Source organism: Petaurus breviceps, unplaced genomic scaffold, assembly GCF_028583685.1.
Source record: "Petaurus breviceps papuanus isolate PSGF00001 unplaced genomic scaffold, PetGlider_PUasm1.0 187, whole genome shotgun sequence".
Lineage (NCBI taxonomy): Eukaryota > Metazoa > Chordata > Mammalia > Diprotodontia > Petauridae > Petaurus > Petaurus breviceps.
This window is the reverse complement of record NW_027185799.1, coordinates 14312175-14327011: the sequence shown is the minus strand read 5'-3', so window position 1 is coordinate 14327011 and position 14837 is coordinate 14312175. Positions and strand designations below refer to the sequence as shown.

Here is a 14837-nt window from a genome sequence, read left to right as displayed (position 1 = left end):
ACACTTCTGTAAACTTTTCAAAGCATCCTTTGTAGACTTTGGAAATGATATTTTTAATATTTTAAAATTTTTATTTAAAATATTATTAAATATATTGTAAAAAATAGTATTTATTTTGAAGTTATAAAATTCTATTCTATAATAATATTTAATAGGTATATTGAAATGGAAGTAAATTCTTTTTTCATTCCCAATATCTGCGTATTTAATTCAAATCTTGAATTGTGTAGAATTGAGAAGAAAGCCTTTCTTTTATTTGAATGTATTGTGATCAGATGTGGGAAAGATATGTTGTTAATACTCATCAGTTATGTATATCTTACTTTGTAAAGACAAATGATCTTCTGATATCCATTATATATTTTCAGATGTTTGGTTGACACCTTTGCATGTTAGCAAATACAATTGTTAAGGTCAGACATATAAATAGTAGAGTTATTTTATGACTGAATCGCTTTTTTCTCCTTTTATTAGAAATTGATCACCCATGAAAGGTTTGAAAGTGCCTGTGAAGAACTGAATAATGCATTACTTCGGGAACAGCAGGCCCAAATGCTTCTGAATGAACAGGCACAACAGCTTCAGGAGTTAAATTATAGACTAGAGCTGCACTCTAGTGAGGAAGCAGACAAAAACCAAACCCTTGGTGAAGCTGTTAAGGTACAAAATTGTCTCTTGTATATATGTTTTATTTCCTCTGTGTATGAGTCTTTGTGAAAATAATATATATTTACTAAAGGGAATAGATTTAAAACTGTGACATTTTCTCTTCTTTTGCTTCAAAAAGGTTTTTTAGAGCATGAGCTGCTGCTCTGAGAATATATAAATATCAACAAGCAGGTTTTCTTTCTGAGATGACTCATATGTACTTCATATATACCAAAGTTGGTTTTATTTGTTGATAACTAAGTAGAGATTTCTCTGCTTATAATGTCCCCATAACCCACCCCACCACTCATTCCTCTCTTTTCTTGAATGTGTCATCAGTTTCCATACCTGTAGTTTGGAGCTCTAATTTTTCTTTGCTTCAGATATTCCTTTCTTCTTCTTGAAGTAAAATCCAAAGTTTAATATCATGTACTATGAAATTAATAATATTATACAGGCACTGGGGTATAGAAATCCATCTTGCCCTACTAGAAAGTTAGGGGGGTCTTGGAGGAGGATATAAGAGAAAACAGATTGGGGGAAGGGGTATTTGGTAGGCTTGCTGTTTTGGGGTTGGGGTAGGGGAAAGATGGGGAGAAAAAATTGTAACTCAGAATCTAGTGGAAATGAATGTTGAAAACAAAAAATAAATTTATTTTTTAAAAAAAGTAATGATATTAGACTTTTTTGTGAATAGAGCAGACCTGACTGCCTCTAATATGTGTGGTGTATTAAAAACCCAAAACAAAAACACTGGCTTTCCTAGTAGCATAGATGTTAGGAAACTATTTTATAAGTCATAGTTTTATGCTTCCCTCTCAACATGGTTGAGTGTGACAGTTGAAGGGACTCAATCATTCCTCTCTTACTCCTGAAAATACAACACATAAATACATTAAGAAGATAAATGGCAGGGGTGGCCAGGTGTGATAGTAATGGAATATAAAGATCCCCCTGTATTGGCTTGGTTTTCAAACTGATTGTGTTAAAACCCAGAGTTTGTTAATCCCACCTGTGGGATGGGCTTGTTGATGTGAAAAGAGAGACAAGAACTGGGAGGAGCTGGTGACGTAGATTTGGAGAGACAAGAGAGAGGCAGAAGAACTTTTTGGAAGCAGCACCCACGTGGAGGCAGAGAGAGAGAGACTGAGAAGATTGCTGAAGGCCACTTTGATTCGCCCTGGACTTTTGAGACCTGCCCCCGGAGCTGCCAAGGACTGAGGAGACATGGCTGTTTTGCTGGTACTTTGTCTGTCTGTTTTGATGTTGTTTTGCCAGATTTGTCCACTGGTGAAAGACAGTCCTGTTGAAGAAGTCCTGGAACCTGGCTGTTGGCTAAGAGCTCCTGAGGCTGTCCTGCAGACAGAGAGTGAATACTGTCCACTGGTGAAGGACAGTGCTGTTGTTGCAGGGGTCTGGGAACCTTTCTGTTGGTTCAGAGCTACTGAGACTGTCCTGCAGACAGAGAGTGAATACTGTCCACTGGTGAAGGGCAGTGCTGTTGTTGCAGGGGTCTGGGAACCTTTCTGTTGGTTCAGAAGCCCTGAAGGAGGATTTTCTTGTTGTATGTTTACAGAAATCCTGGGAGAGGGTTTTGCTAATGTTTTCAGGGGTTCTAGGACTGTTCTGCAGACAGAGGATGAATTAATGAAGAGACTGGCAATGTATCTTGTGGCCTTGCTAAGCCTTGTCTCCCCAGGAACTAAGATTGCTGAGAACATGCCTTTCAAGATGAAGAAAAGACCTCCATTTGGGTATTAAGTGCTGTGCTTAAACTTGATGTAACTCTGGGATAGATTGAATTGTGATCCAGGGGTGGGGAACTTTTGACCTTTTTGTGTTCTATGGTTGAACAAATGAATGTACTTTACTTATGTTTGGAAACTATCTCCATTTGAGAAGAGGGGCTTTGTGGTGGACTAAATGAAGGTACAGCCTAGGAGTGGAGTAGTATTTAGAACAGGGACTTTGTAATTGATTGAATGAATGGAAGGTCCTGGGGTGGGGTAGTACTTGGAGATTATTTAATCACACTTAGTAAATGCTGTATTTTGAATGATGTCATATTTTGATCTTCTCTGTTCTTACTTTGTCACTGAATAAAATGGAGAGCACCTATGCTGGTATTCTGAACCTTGGGAAGTTGCCTTTGCTTGGCATTCATTACACCAGGTGGCGCAGTAAGAGCACCAGCCCTGGCGTCGGGAGACCCAGGATTGGTTCCAGCCTCAGATACTTGGCACCCACACAAAATAATTGGCCATGTAACCTTGATCAAGTTACTTAACCCCAATTGCTTTAAAAAAAATAACATAAATGGCTTTTAAAAATACTGCCCAAGTGGAGGGATTGTCTAAAATAGAAAATGAAAAAAGAAAAAAATTAATTTAAAAAAATATAATAAAGCAACTGAATCAACTCAAGTACTAGAAGTGCAAGATGTCTTCAAACAAATAAACAAAAATTTAAAAATTAAGAATGTACATAAATAACACATGATCAAGTAAAATAAAAGTTTGAAGAAAGTAAGAGAAAACAGTGCCTCAAGCTTAAGATCAAAAGATATAAGAGATTGGGAGAAAAAATAAACAAAAATTACCAAGATGGAACCTGTAAAAAAAATATAAAAAATAGAAGTAGCTAATGACAAACAATGTAGTAAAAAGAAGAAAAGCACATAATGCTGAGACATTTAAAACACAAGGTGTCCTTAAAAGTTTTCCCCTAAATATGTTCATATTCAAGGGAGAGACTTCAAAGATTGATTAGATCTAAATGGTATAATCTCAGCATTATTGAAATCCCAGAAAATTTAGAAAGTAAAAATTGCTTTCATGCAATGGAAAGAACCCTGGATTGGGAGCCAGACGTTCCAACTTCCAAAAGCACCTTTGTATGTAATTTGCAAAGAATTAGAAAAAAATAAGAATTCTAATATAAACAGAAAGAATCCATTGGTCCGTGACAAAAAAGAATCCAAGATTTAGCATGGTTAATCATGTAGTTCAACTCCAAGAGCAGCTACTTCTAGCTTTTAGAATTCAGAAATCACTTATCAAAGTGACAATTGGTTTTAAAAGAAGACGAGAAGTTATAAAGCTTAAAAATATAGGCTGTAATATAAAAATATACAGAATTAACCTGTAGCTAAATTCAGAATTTCTTCTGAGAAGCACTCAGATTAAGTTTTCAGAGACATCTATTTCCATATAGTTTTCAAACAATAATCAAGCTTCCCATTCCCCAGACATTAATTTAAAACAATTTACATGTATTAAGTTGAGATGACTTGATTGCTGATAAAATATAAGACTTCTTTTAGCCTAAATCGCTTAGTGTTTCAGAAGTGTATTTCAGAGAAACAGTAACAAATAAAAAGTTTTATGCATGTTGGGGTAGGAGTGACCCAGTGGAGGCTGGGAGAAGAGAGAAATTATCTAAGCCCAGAGCAAAACTTATCACTGATAAAGAGGAAGCCTAGGTTAAATAAATTTCCATAATTATTAATTTGTCAAGTATTTGAAGGAGTTTCATATGGAAGAAGAATGGAATTTATTTGTTCTGTTTAACTCCAGAAAGCAAGACTACAAGGAACAAGAAATTGCAATGAGAAAAATTGTGTCTCATATAAGGAAAAAAAAAAAACCTAGCCTAATAATTAGAGCTATCCAAAAGTGGAATAAAATAACTTTTGAAGTGATGAATTTTTTTCTCTTTAGAGTTCTTCAAACAAAAGCTGAATGATCAATATGGAATCATTGCTGTTCCAGAACCTATATGATTCACATTAAAGAAATGTTCATTTGTGTGCTGAATTTTTTTTGCTTTTTGGAGAGGAGAAGGCAAGACAATTGGGCTTAAGTGACTTGCCCACAGTGCACCAGTGCAATATTCACAGTGCCCACAGTCACTATAAATATACCTGCATGCTCCTTAATTACAAAATATAACATCCTGTCCACGTATAAGACAAAAGGAAAACATTTATTCAGACACACTAGAAAATTGAATCTCAAAAACCTGTATGCGGATTCCATCATAGTAGCAAAGAAGTTAATAAGCCACAACAGCACAGAGAGCCACAGCATCCTTTAGCCTTTCCACAAACTAACATTTACTTAGAAGCCTAGTCTGCTTGCTTGCCATCCTTTTTCCTCCCACCATCTAGCTGTTCTGACTCCCAGCTTCCTGTGGGCTCTGCTCTGCCTTTCAACAAATTCCTCCCACTGCAGGATCCTTGTGATTACATTTAGCCTATTAGGGGGCAGGGTATATTTTCAAAGCAGGGAAGGTCTTCAGATTCCCTTAGGCTTATTAAGGGACAGGAAAGATCTTCAAATTCCCTTACTATTACAGTGACACAGCTAGTAAGTTTGTCAAGTATCTGAGGCCAGATTTGAACTTAGGTCCTCTTAACTCCAGGGCCGGTTCTCTATTCACTGTGCCACCTTCCTGACCTTTGAATTGTTTTTTTAATGATGGCTTTTATAAAAAAAATATTGTCAGTGAAAAGCTAGGAAGTAAACAGTTCCCAAGTGTGAACTTAAATACATTTCCTTAAGAGCTACATCAGCTTGTCATCAAGTATTTACTCTGAATCTTAGCCTGAAACATTTTGAGATGTGAAATAGTCAATTAAATATCTTAATTTTAAAAATTATAATTTATCATTTACTTTTAGTATTCTTTTCTTTTAAAATTTTGAGTTCCAAATTGTCTCTGTTCCCCTTCCTCCCTCACCCACTGAGAAAGCAAGCAGTATATCAACTAGATATGTGAAATCATGCAGAACATATTTCCATATTAACCATATTTCAAAAAAGCAAGAGAAATGTAAAAAGTGTGAAAATTATACTTCATTTTGTACCCAGAATTCAGCAGTACTCTGGAGGGGGATAGTATTTTTTCATCATGGTCCTTTGGGATTGTGGTTTGTTTTTTTATTTTGGAGATCATTCTAACATAAACAACTTACACCCATGCATTCTATGTAAATTCTTTTTAGCTGCCCTAATAACAGTAAAGTTTGTAGGAGTTACATGTATCATTTTACCATAAAGGAATGTAAATAGTTTAACTTCATTGAGTCCTTTATGATTACTCTTCCATGTTTGCCATTTTATGCTTCTCTTGAGTCAGATTTTCTTTTCAACTCAGATCTTTTCATTGGGAATGGTTGAAATTCCTCTTTTTCGAGGTGGCCAGGTGGCTCAGTGAATAAGAGCACTGGCTCCTGTGTCAGGATAACCTGGGGATCAAATCTGGGCTCAGATACTCAGCACCACACCCAGAAATAATAATAACTGGCTGTGTAACCTTGAGCAAGTTACTTAACCCTGATTGCTTAAAAAAAAAAAAGAAGAAATTCCTCTCTTTCATTAAATGTTTAATTTTCCCCCTGAAGGATTATACACAGTTTTGTTGTGTAGATGATTGTTGGTTATAATCCTAGCTCCTTTGCCTTCAAGAATATCCTATTCCAAGCTCTCTACTCCTTTAACATGGAATCTGCTAAATTTTTTTTTTTTTAAAGCAATCGGGGTTAAGTAACTTGCTCAAGGTTACACAGCCAGTTATTTCTGGGTGTGGTGCTGAGTATCTGAGCCCAGATTTGATCTAGGTCATCCCCACACTGGAGCTAGTGCTCTTACTCGCTGAGCCACCTGGCCACCCCTAAGCAATTGGGGTTAAGTAACTTGCTCAAGGTTACACGGTGAATTATTTCTGGGTGGGTGCTAAGTGTCTCAGCCTGGGATTCGATCTCCAGGTCATCTCAACACTGGAGCTGGTGCTCTTACTCACTGGAATCTGCTAAATCTTATGCAATCCTGACTGTAACTCTCTGATGTTTGAATTTTTTCTTTCTGGTTGCTAGCAATATTTTTCTCTTTGACCTGGGAGCTCTGGAATTTGACTATGATATTCCTAGGAGTTTTCATTTCATGATTTCTTTCAGGAAGTGAATAAATGGATTCTTTCCATTTTTATTTTACTCTCTGGATCTAAGATATCAGGGCAGTTTTCCTTGATAATTTCTTGAAATATGATATTAAGCTCTTTTTTTGGTCTTGATTTTCAGCTAGTCAGATAATTCTTAAGTTATCTCTTCTTGATCTATTTCCCAGGTCACTTTTTTGATGAAATATTTCATATTTTCTTCCATTTTTCATCCTTTTGTCTTTTATTGTTTCTTGATGTCTCATGGAGTAATTAGCTTCCACTTACCCAATTCCAATTTTTAAGGAATTATTTTCTTCAGTGATCTTTTGTATCTCCTTTTCCAATTGCTAGTTCTGCTTTTAAAGCATTTATCATCAGTGGATTTTTGTGCTAGTTTTTAAACCCTTTGACCAATTTTACTTTTTAAGACATTTTCTTCAGTATTTTTTCAGTGCTTCTTTTACCAAGCTATTAATTCTCTTTTCATACTTTTCTTGCTCTACTCATTTCTTTTCCCATTTTTTATTTTCACCCATCTCTTTTTTTAACCTCTTATAGGAATTCTTTGTAGGCTTTGGGTCTAATTAGCATTTTTCTTTGAGTCTTTGTTGGTGTTTTCACACTGTTGCTTTTTCTAAATTTATGTCTTGGTCTTCCCTGCTGCTGTAGTAGCTTTTTATGGTCAGATTGTTTTTTTTGTTGTCCACTAATTTTTCCAGGTTATTTTTTTATTTAGAACTTTATGTTACAGTTGGTCTCTGGTCCCCTAGGGATTGGGAGTCATACTGTGCCAAACTTTGGGCTTTTTTGTGCTGCTGCTTTCAGAGTTAATTTTGGTTGTCTGAAAGTTTTTGGTACTTCCAAAGTGATGTGAACTGAGGAAAGATATCTCGACTTCTCTCCTGGTCTGTGCTCTGGTCTTTACCTAGGAAGGGTCCCTATTCCCCTGGAGTTACTAACATTTCCATTCTCTTTGCTTTGGAACTATGACCAGGGCTGCTGTTCATGTGTGTCTGACCACCAGTGTTCCTCTCCGCTCTGTAACTGTCACCCAGAGATACGTGAGGGCAATAGAATTACTAATCAGCATCATCAGTTCCCAGTGCCAGCAGTGGGTCCCTTGTAATCTCTTTCCCACCAGTTATCCAACCCCCTTCCCATCTCTTTATTGAAGAGCTCCCAAAGCTGCTGCTGCTATTGTGGCTGTTGTTGTTCCCCTGAATGTGTGGTTTTTCAACGGACCTCTAGCCCTGTTTCACAGACTTTTTCTGATGACCTCGTGAGTTTTCTTAGGCAGAAAAAATGTCTCACCCTGACCTTTATTGTCTCTGCTGCTCCAAAATTTGATTTGGGGAGTTGTTTTAAAGTTGTTTGGAGGGGAATATTGGGGGAATTCAGCAGGGTGGCTACCCTAAATCTGCCATCTTGGCTTTTCCCCTCTTAAGTCAATTAGAAGTTTTACAGAGACTTTTTTTAAATTTTTTTTATTTTTAAGCAATCGGGGTTAAGTAACTTGCTCAAGGTTACACAGCCAGTTATTTCTGGGTGTGGTGCTGAGTGTCTGAGCCCGGGATTCGATCTCCAGGTCGTCCCGACACTGGAGCCGGTACTCCTACTCACTGAGCCACTTGGCTGCCCCTAAGCAATTGGGGTTAAGTAACTTGCTCAAGGTTACACGGCCAGGTGTTTCTGGGTGGATGCTAAGTGTCTGAGCCCGGGATTCGATCTCCAGGTCTTCTCAACACTGGAGCCGGTGCTCTTACTTGCTGTGCTACCTGGCCGCCCCCAGAGACTTTTAAAACATTAGTTTAGATCTTGTGTTGAGTTGAATAAAGTTTTTCTTTTGCTTAACTTTCATTTGAATTCTTAATTTAAAAAAGTTATCATTGGGATTGCCACCTTGATTTTTTTTAATATCTAGAGATCCAGAAAGTGCCATTCTCACATCTGTACTACTTTTCTAATTCTGGGTATTTTAACATGTGGGTCTATTGGTATAAATCATAATGAAGTAGGGACAACAGTATTATCTTCTGTTAGAAATCCTTTTTGTAAAATATCAAAGGTCAGCATAGCATCATTTTCTTATATTAATCTGCCTATTTAAAAGGTCAAAGGTCAATATATTAATAGCCATTTCTTTTCCATATTCAGATATTTGGCTGAACTGAGCCAATACTATGAAAACTGAGAATTTTATAGACTAGCCCTGGAGATTTAGACTAATTGTTACATGAGTCTTTCTAGAATCTAGACTACATGAGACTAATTCTTACATGAGTCTCTCTAGAATTTAGACAAAAGCATATTGGAAAATGTTGATTTCAAATCAGAAGCTATTAAATAGTATAAAGAAAGGATCCCACCATCTTCCTCCTTTCCATTCAAGTGCTACTGAACAGAGCTGGAGGAAATCACAAAACCATGCTTTTTGGATCCAGTACAAATGTGTGTTAGCTAACCTCACCTGCACTTTCACTGTAGTAAAACTATAGTGAATGTACTATAAAGAAATAAACTCAGAAGCACAGAATGAATGACAATCTAGGAGAGAAGCATTTCCCTTTTAAATTTACATGACTATGAAAATACCCTTCTTCCTGTTCTTATTGTGAGAAATATACTTTTGGGGTTCACAGGACCTCCCAGGTAGGGTCAGGGTGTGAGGTCAGAGCTTCTGCTGCCCACTGCTTCCCTGGTAGTCCTTAGGAAGATCCATGTGACATGCCCCTCAACATAGCTGTGGGGATCACAGGACTTCCAGGTAGGGTCAGGGAGTTGGCCTGGGACAAGCTCCCACTGCCTATTGCTTCCCTTTCCTGAGGACCTTTAGGAAAAGTCACATGATGTACCCCTTAAAATGACAAACCCCTTCCCACGGAAGACCTCAGAAACAGATTGTGCAGAGGAAAGTGTTTATGCTTCAAGCAAAGAAGCAGGTGTGGTGCTCACTAGGGACATATCCATACTCACACTGAAGCAGGAGTGAGGGTCTACAAGTTTTGTCCTTCCTGGTTGATTTAGGGTAAGTTAAATTCCTCAAATTCCTTACTTTATTTCCCTCTCTTTATACATATTCTACATTCCCTCTCTTTCTCTATATAGTCAAATTTCTCAAAGGTTATTCAAATTCCTCCTACTCCTCACTTTATTTCCTTCTATATATTCTACATTCCCTTAAAATATGCAGATTATATGTAGATTACAGAGGTGGGGTAGTGAGGACACTTGAGACCTGACAGGGACATGACCTCTTCTCTTCTAAGGTCAGGGCTGTGTTCCACAACCCCAACTTTTTAGTTCCCTCTGGCCGTCGACATAGTTCCAGGAAAGCCTGGGTTTTAGTAAAGTAAGACAAACAAGAGCTTCCCCACAACTATTGATTATCTTCCAATAACTTTTGTGGGAGCAATACAAGATTCCATTATATCCCTTCTTACATTATGAAGGAATGAATGACTGAAAAAAATAATTTATTAAGTGCTTACTTTATGGTAGGTGCTTGAGATAAAAAGAAAAAGAATGAAATAATTTCTGTCCTCCAAGAGCTTACATTCTTATACAAAGAGTTATGTATAAAGTGGTACTGATGACGGAGGACTGTTTGGTAAGGGAGAAAGAAGGATGATAAGTAAGACAGTCAATTAATGTACCATTTCTAGAAATAATGGCAATGTTGTTCTGATATTAGTTCCTGGAACAAGAGGTGGAAAGAAAGCAAGGACTTGTGGTTTTGGGGGAAGCTTCAGGACTAAAAATTGCAGAGTGAAGTATCTTTGTATGATCAGGGTCAACTAGATAGATTGAACTCTCACCAGTCAGTACAATACAGCTCCAGGGTATAAGGTATGATTAAATTTTGTTTCCACAGAAATTATATTACATACTGATGGTTTATTTCCGAGACAGAACTGCTTGTAGGGGCAGTTGGGGGGAGGTTGGCTGCCTGAAAATCAACACATCTACTACTTTTCTTTGTTCTGAATATGCCTTTTCCTGTGTATGAAAAGAACAGCCAGACCAGTGGTGAACTTTGTGGTTCACAAAGAATGAAGCCCATAGAACCAGACCATAATGGGACTTTTAGTCTTCAAACTCACTTTGTCAATTCTCTTAGCAACTGAGGAAAATTCTTTCTCATGCTATCTGAAGCAGACAAAAGGGGAGGAGACCAGAAGTATTTTTGCGCTTTCCTCTATTTAAGTATAAGGAAAAATGAAGATGAGAAGGGAGGGGGGAATTGAAGTGTGGAAATGAGAAGATGTAATCAAGGGGTGGGGTTTAGTGAACCCTGGAATGCTGACCAATGTGGGTCAAGGTTGGAAATTCGAATCTGGATGGATTATAAAAGGGCTTTTGTAACTATCTTAATGTGTGCTTGTACCTAGCCTTTTTGACAAGGAGTTAGAGGTCAAGTCACCTGTCTGAAATGACATGAAATAAAAATCTTTTTTTTCTAAATTCACTCATGGCCAGGTGGAATTTTTGGTGAGATGATTATTTCTAAAAAAGTGAGAGTTTTAGGGGCAGCAGCAGCTAATGTGCAGAACAGAAAATGGCCTGGGTAAAGAAACATTAGTTGGGTAGGATGCTAGGCCAGCCTGAGGGCAGGAAATATATATTAATTATTTGAAAATTTTGAAATATATTTTAATTAAATGATCATGAGACATATTTACTATATGTTTTTGAGTTCATGGGCAATCTCTTGGGTACATTCTATCTTGAAATGGTTTATATATCTTAAACAATAAGCTTAATTATGGATTGCACTTTTTTTGTAAAAAGGATTTTTATAGAGGTTTTTTAGCTTGAGGTCCTTTAACTTGTTTTAAAAAATATTTTTGATAATTGCATTTCCATAGAATTGGTTTCCTATGTAATTTTGCACATTTTATTTTTTGCATTTAAAAACATTATTCTGAGTAGGGATCCATGTGCTTCACTAAAAGGTTACACTTGGCTTATTTTCTTAATGAATCATTGAAAAATTTATAAAAATGTTACTTTTATTACAAATATTTTCCTTACAATTAGTTTAAATGAGAAAACATTTATAAAGCACTTAACACACAGCTTGTCACATAATAATAATCACTTAATATATGCTAATTTCCTTCTCATATATGAAGTTAATTCCATATTTGTCACGTATCTTTAGAAGAATAAAAGTAAATTCGAAAGAACTTGAAAAAATTTGCATGATGAAGTTGTTTGATTATGTAAAAGACAACTATGCAATTATTCCCTCCACAATTTTTGGAGTATGACTTTATGTGCCTTGATTTTATATAGGCAAAATCCAGTTCTTTCCTCTCCTTCCTGGATATTCATTAACTGCTGTAGGGAGGATACCTGTAACCTCCCTGTTAGACTGATTCTTTGTTTTTGAGCCCCAGCACTTATCACAGAGCCTAGAAGTTATCTATGCTTAATACTTGTTGATTACTCTTTTAAATTTAAAGAAAAAAAAAACATGGCAAGTAACCTATTTCCCACTAGACATAATCTAAGATACTTTAGCTGCAAAATCAGAAAAAAATGTTTTTTTTAATTAATGAAGTTATTAAAGGTTGATTTAAAAAAAAATTAATGAAAGTTTAGGACTGTTCCATGTGATAGTACTTGTATCTAAAAACTGGCCACAAACAGATACAATTCATTAAAGTTCTATTAGATTAGAATAATTTCATTACTAAAGTTGATTCTTCATGAGTATGTTTTAATAAGATTTTGAATTCATTAAAAATTAATTTTATTCTAAATTGTTTATAGAATAAATTTCATAATTAATTATAACATTTCTTTTTGTTGGATGCATGAAACAATTGTTTTAAATCCATAAATAGTACCAATGTCAGGAAAGAATAAAAAAGAGTTTCCTATTTTGCATAATTTGGTATTTCATTTGCAATTTTGTAAGTTCATCACTTCATGGATTGTATTTTTAATCTTACATATTTCTTTCCCCTTGAACATTTGCCAGAGAGGCAGTGAACTGGCAAGGTCCTGTCTGGAACTTCTAGCTTTGTAACTACATACTTCCTAAGTGGCTTTCCTCATCTGCCATCAATTTGTCATCATATCACTTACAGGTGATCCAGTTGCCATAGTTAGACAACTACATCTAAGTACAGTCTTAGTTTGATTTTATAATACCCTTAATAATTGGAATATTTACGTCTCTTCTTTCATATATATTGTTTCCCCAATTAGAATGTGAATCCTGCTAGAACAGGTTCCTCAAGTACCTCTCTACCCCCCATTGATATCCTTAGCATTTAACACAGTGCTTGGCACATGTTTAATGTTTTTTTTTTCTTCACATTATCCCTTTCATGAGTCAGAATGTAAAAGGAAGAAAAGAGCTACATTAGGTGTTCTTATATTGAGAACATAACCCATTCATAGGATCACAAATTTAGTTGTAGAAGTGACCTTATATTAAGTGTAGTCCAACTGTATTATTTTACAGCTGAGGAAGCCAAGGTCCACAGAAATGCAATGACTTGCACAGGGGGTCACATAGGGAGCAATCAGTAGACCTGAAATTTGAAACTCTATATGATTGGGCCAGAATAAGGAAGAAATTGGTATGCTGTTCTCATTTCTGATGTAGGGAGGTATTCCTTCCATGTTCATGGCACTATAGTCTCAGAGCCTTCTTCCTTCCTTCCTTTGACTTTTTTTGTACTTCATATCCAAAACATTAATGCTTTCTTCATTTTTTATCCAGTGAATTGCTTCATCACAGTTTCTCTCCTTTTTCAGAATGCCCATTTCCCACCATCATTAATTCTCTTTAACAAAAAGATGAGAAAACTTTACTAAACTGTGCTTGCACTAAACCCTTTGAACTAGCAGTAGAAAGGTCTATTAAAGAAAGAGGAAAAGGACTCATCTATATATATATAATTATAGTTGCTCTTTTTGTGGTGGCAAGGCACCAGCCACTAAGGAGGTACCCATAATTGGGGGAATGGCTAAATAAATTATGATCTATCAATGTAATGCAATACCATTGTATTGTAAGAAATGATGAAGGGGATGGTTTCAGAGAAACCTGGGAAGACTTGTGCATACTGATAGGATATAAAGTGCACTGAGCAGAACCAGGAGAACAATTACACAATAACAATAGCATTATAAAGACAGACAGCTTTGTCAACCTTGAGGCCTCTGACTAGTCCAGAGGTCCCATGATGAAACATATGCTACTTATATCTTGACAGAGATATAATATACACAAGGTATGGCTTGAGACATGGTTTTTGGAGATACTCGAAGCAGCTTGAAAGTAGTTTTGTTTCACTATTCATATTTTTTTTAACAAGGGTTTTGTTTTCCTTTTTTCTTTTCCAATTTGTGATTAAGTGGTATTGAAAATAGATTTGTTAGTTAAAAACAAGATAATTTAATTAAACAATTTAAATGAATGATTGGAAGTTTTATATTTCATTAAATGTCTACTTTTTGCCTGGGTAGAATTATGCTCAGTTTTTTTTTTGCTGAGCAAGTTATTCATTTGCCTTTTGGAATATCAAATTTCCTAGCCATCCACACTTTTATGGTGGTAGCAGCTCAGTCTAGGGTCATTCTGATTATAGTTACTTGGCACTTGAATTCTTTCTTCTATTTTTTAAATTAATTTTTATTTTATTTTTATTAAAATTTTTTTATTAATTTTTATATCTAATTATATAAAAATTCTTTATTTTTTAATTTTATCTGAAAATTCTGAATTTTGGCTCTGATCCTTCTGATTTTTCATTGATTTTCTTTCTGAACTTGACTGGTAAATTCTTTCTGTTTTACTTTGCCCTCTTGTTTTAACAGATAGGAGAAATCTTCCACAATGATCTCTTGAAACATGATGTCCTGGCTTTTTTTATAGTGATTGCTTTTAAGTTGTCTAATGACTAAATTATTTCTCCTTAATTGGTTTTCCAGGACAGTTAAGAAAAAAGAATATTCAAGACCCTACATTTTTTAAAGTTCTTTTTAAAAAAAACCTTTTAAAGTTTTCTGTCTCACAGAGTCATTAATAACTTTTTAGTTTATTTTAATTTTTAAGTAGCTTGGGGTAACATTTTATACCTAAGTTCTTAATTTTCCTTCCAAGGTCTTTTCTCCATAGCTTTTATTTCTTTTCCAATTCTTTGTCCAAGAACTCTAATTTCATTTATAAAGCAATTCTTTAACTCTTAAAAATTAATTCTTTTAATTTCTTCTAGTAATTGTAGTTGAAG

The 14837-nt window shown here is 35.6% G+C and overlaps 1 protein-coding gene across 1 annotated transcript in view; it reads left to right on the top strand.

The window, feature by feature from the left end:
• CCDC171 (coiled-coil domain containing 171) overlaps positions 1 to 14837 on the top strand; it is a 555758-nt gene that overhangs the window by 325473 nt on the left and 215448 nt on the right. The window contains exon 22 of the mRNA XM_069090675.1: positions 475 to 660. Coding sequence (XP_068946776.1) covers positions 475 to 660 — 186 coding nt within the window. The remainder of the gene's footprint in view (positions 1 to 474; positions 661 to 14837) is intronic.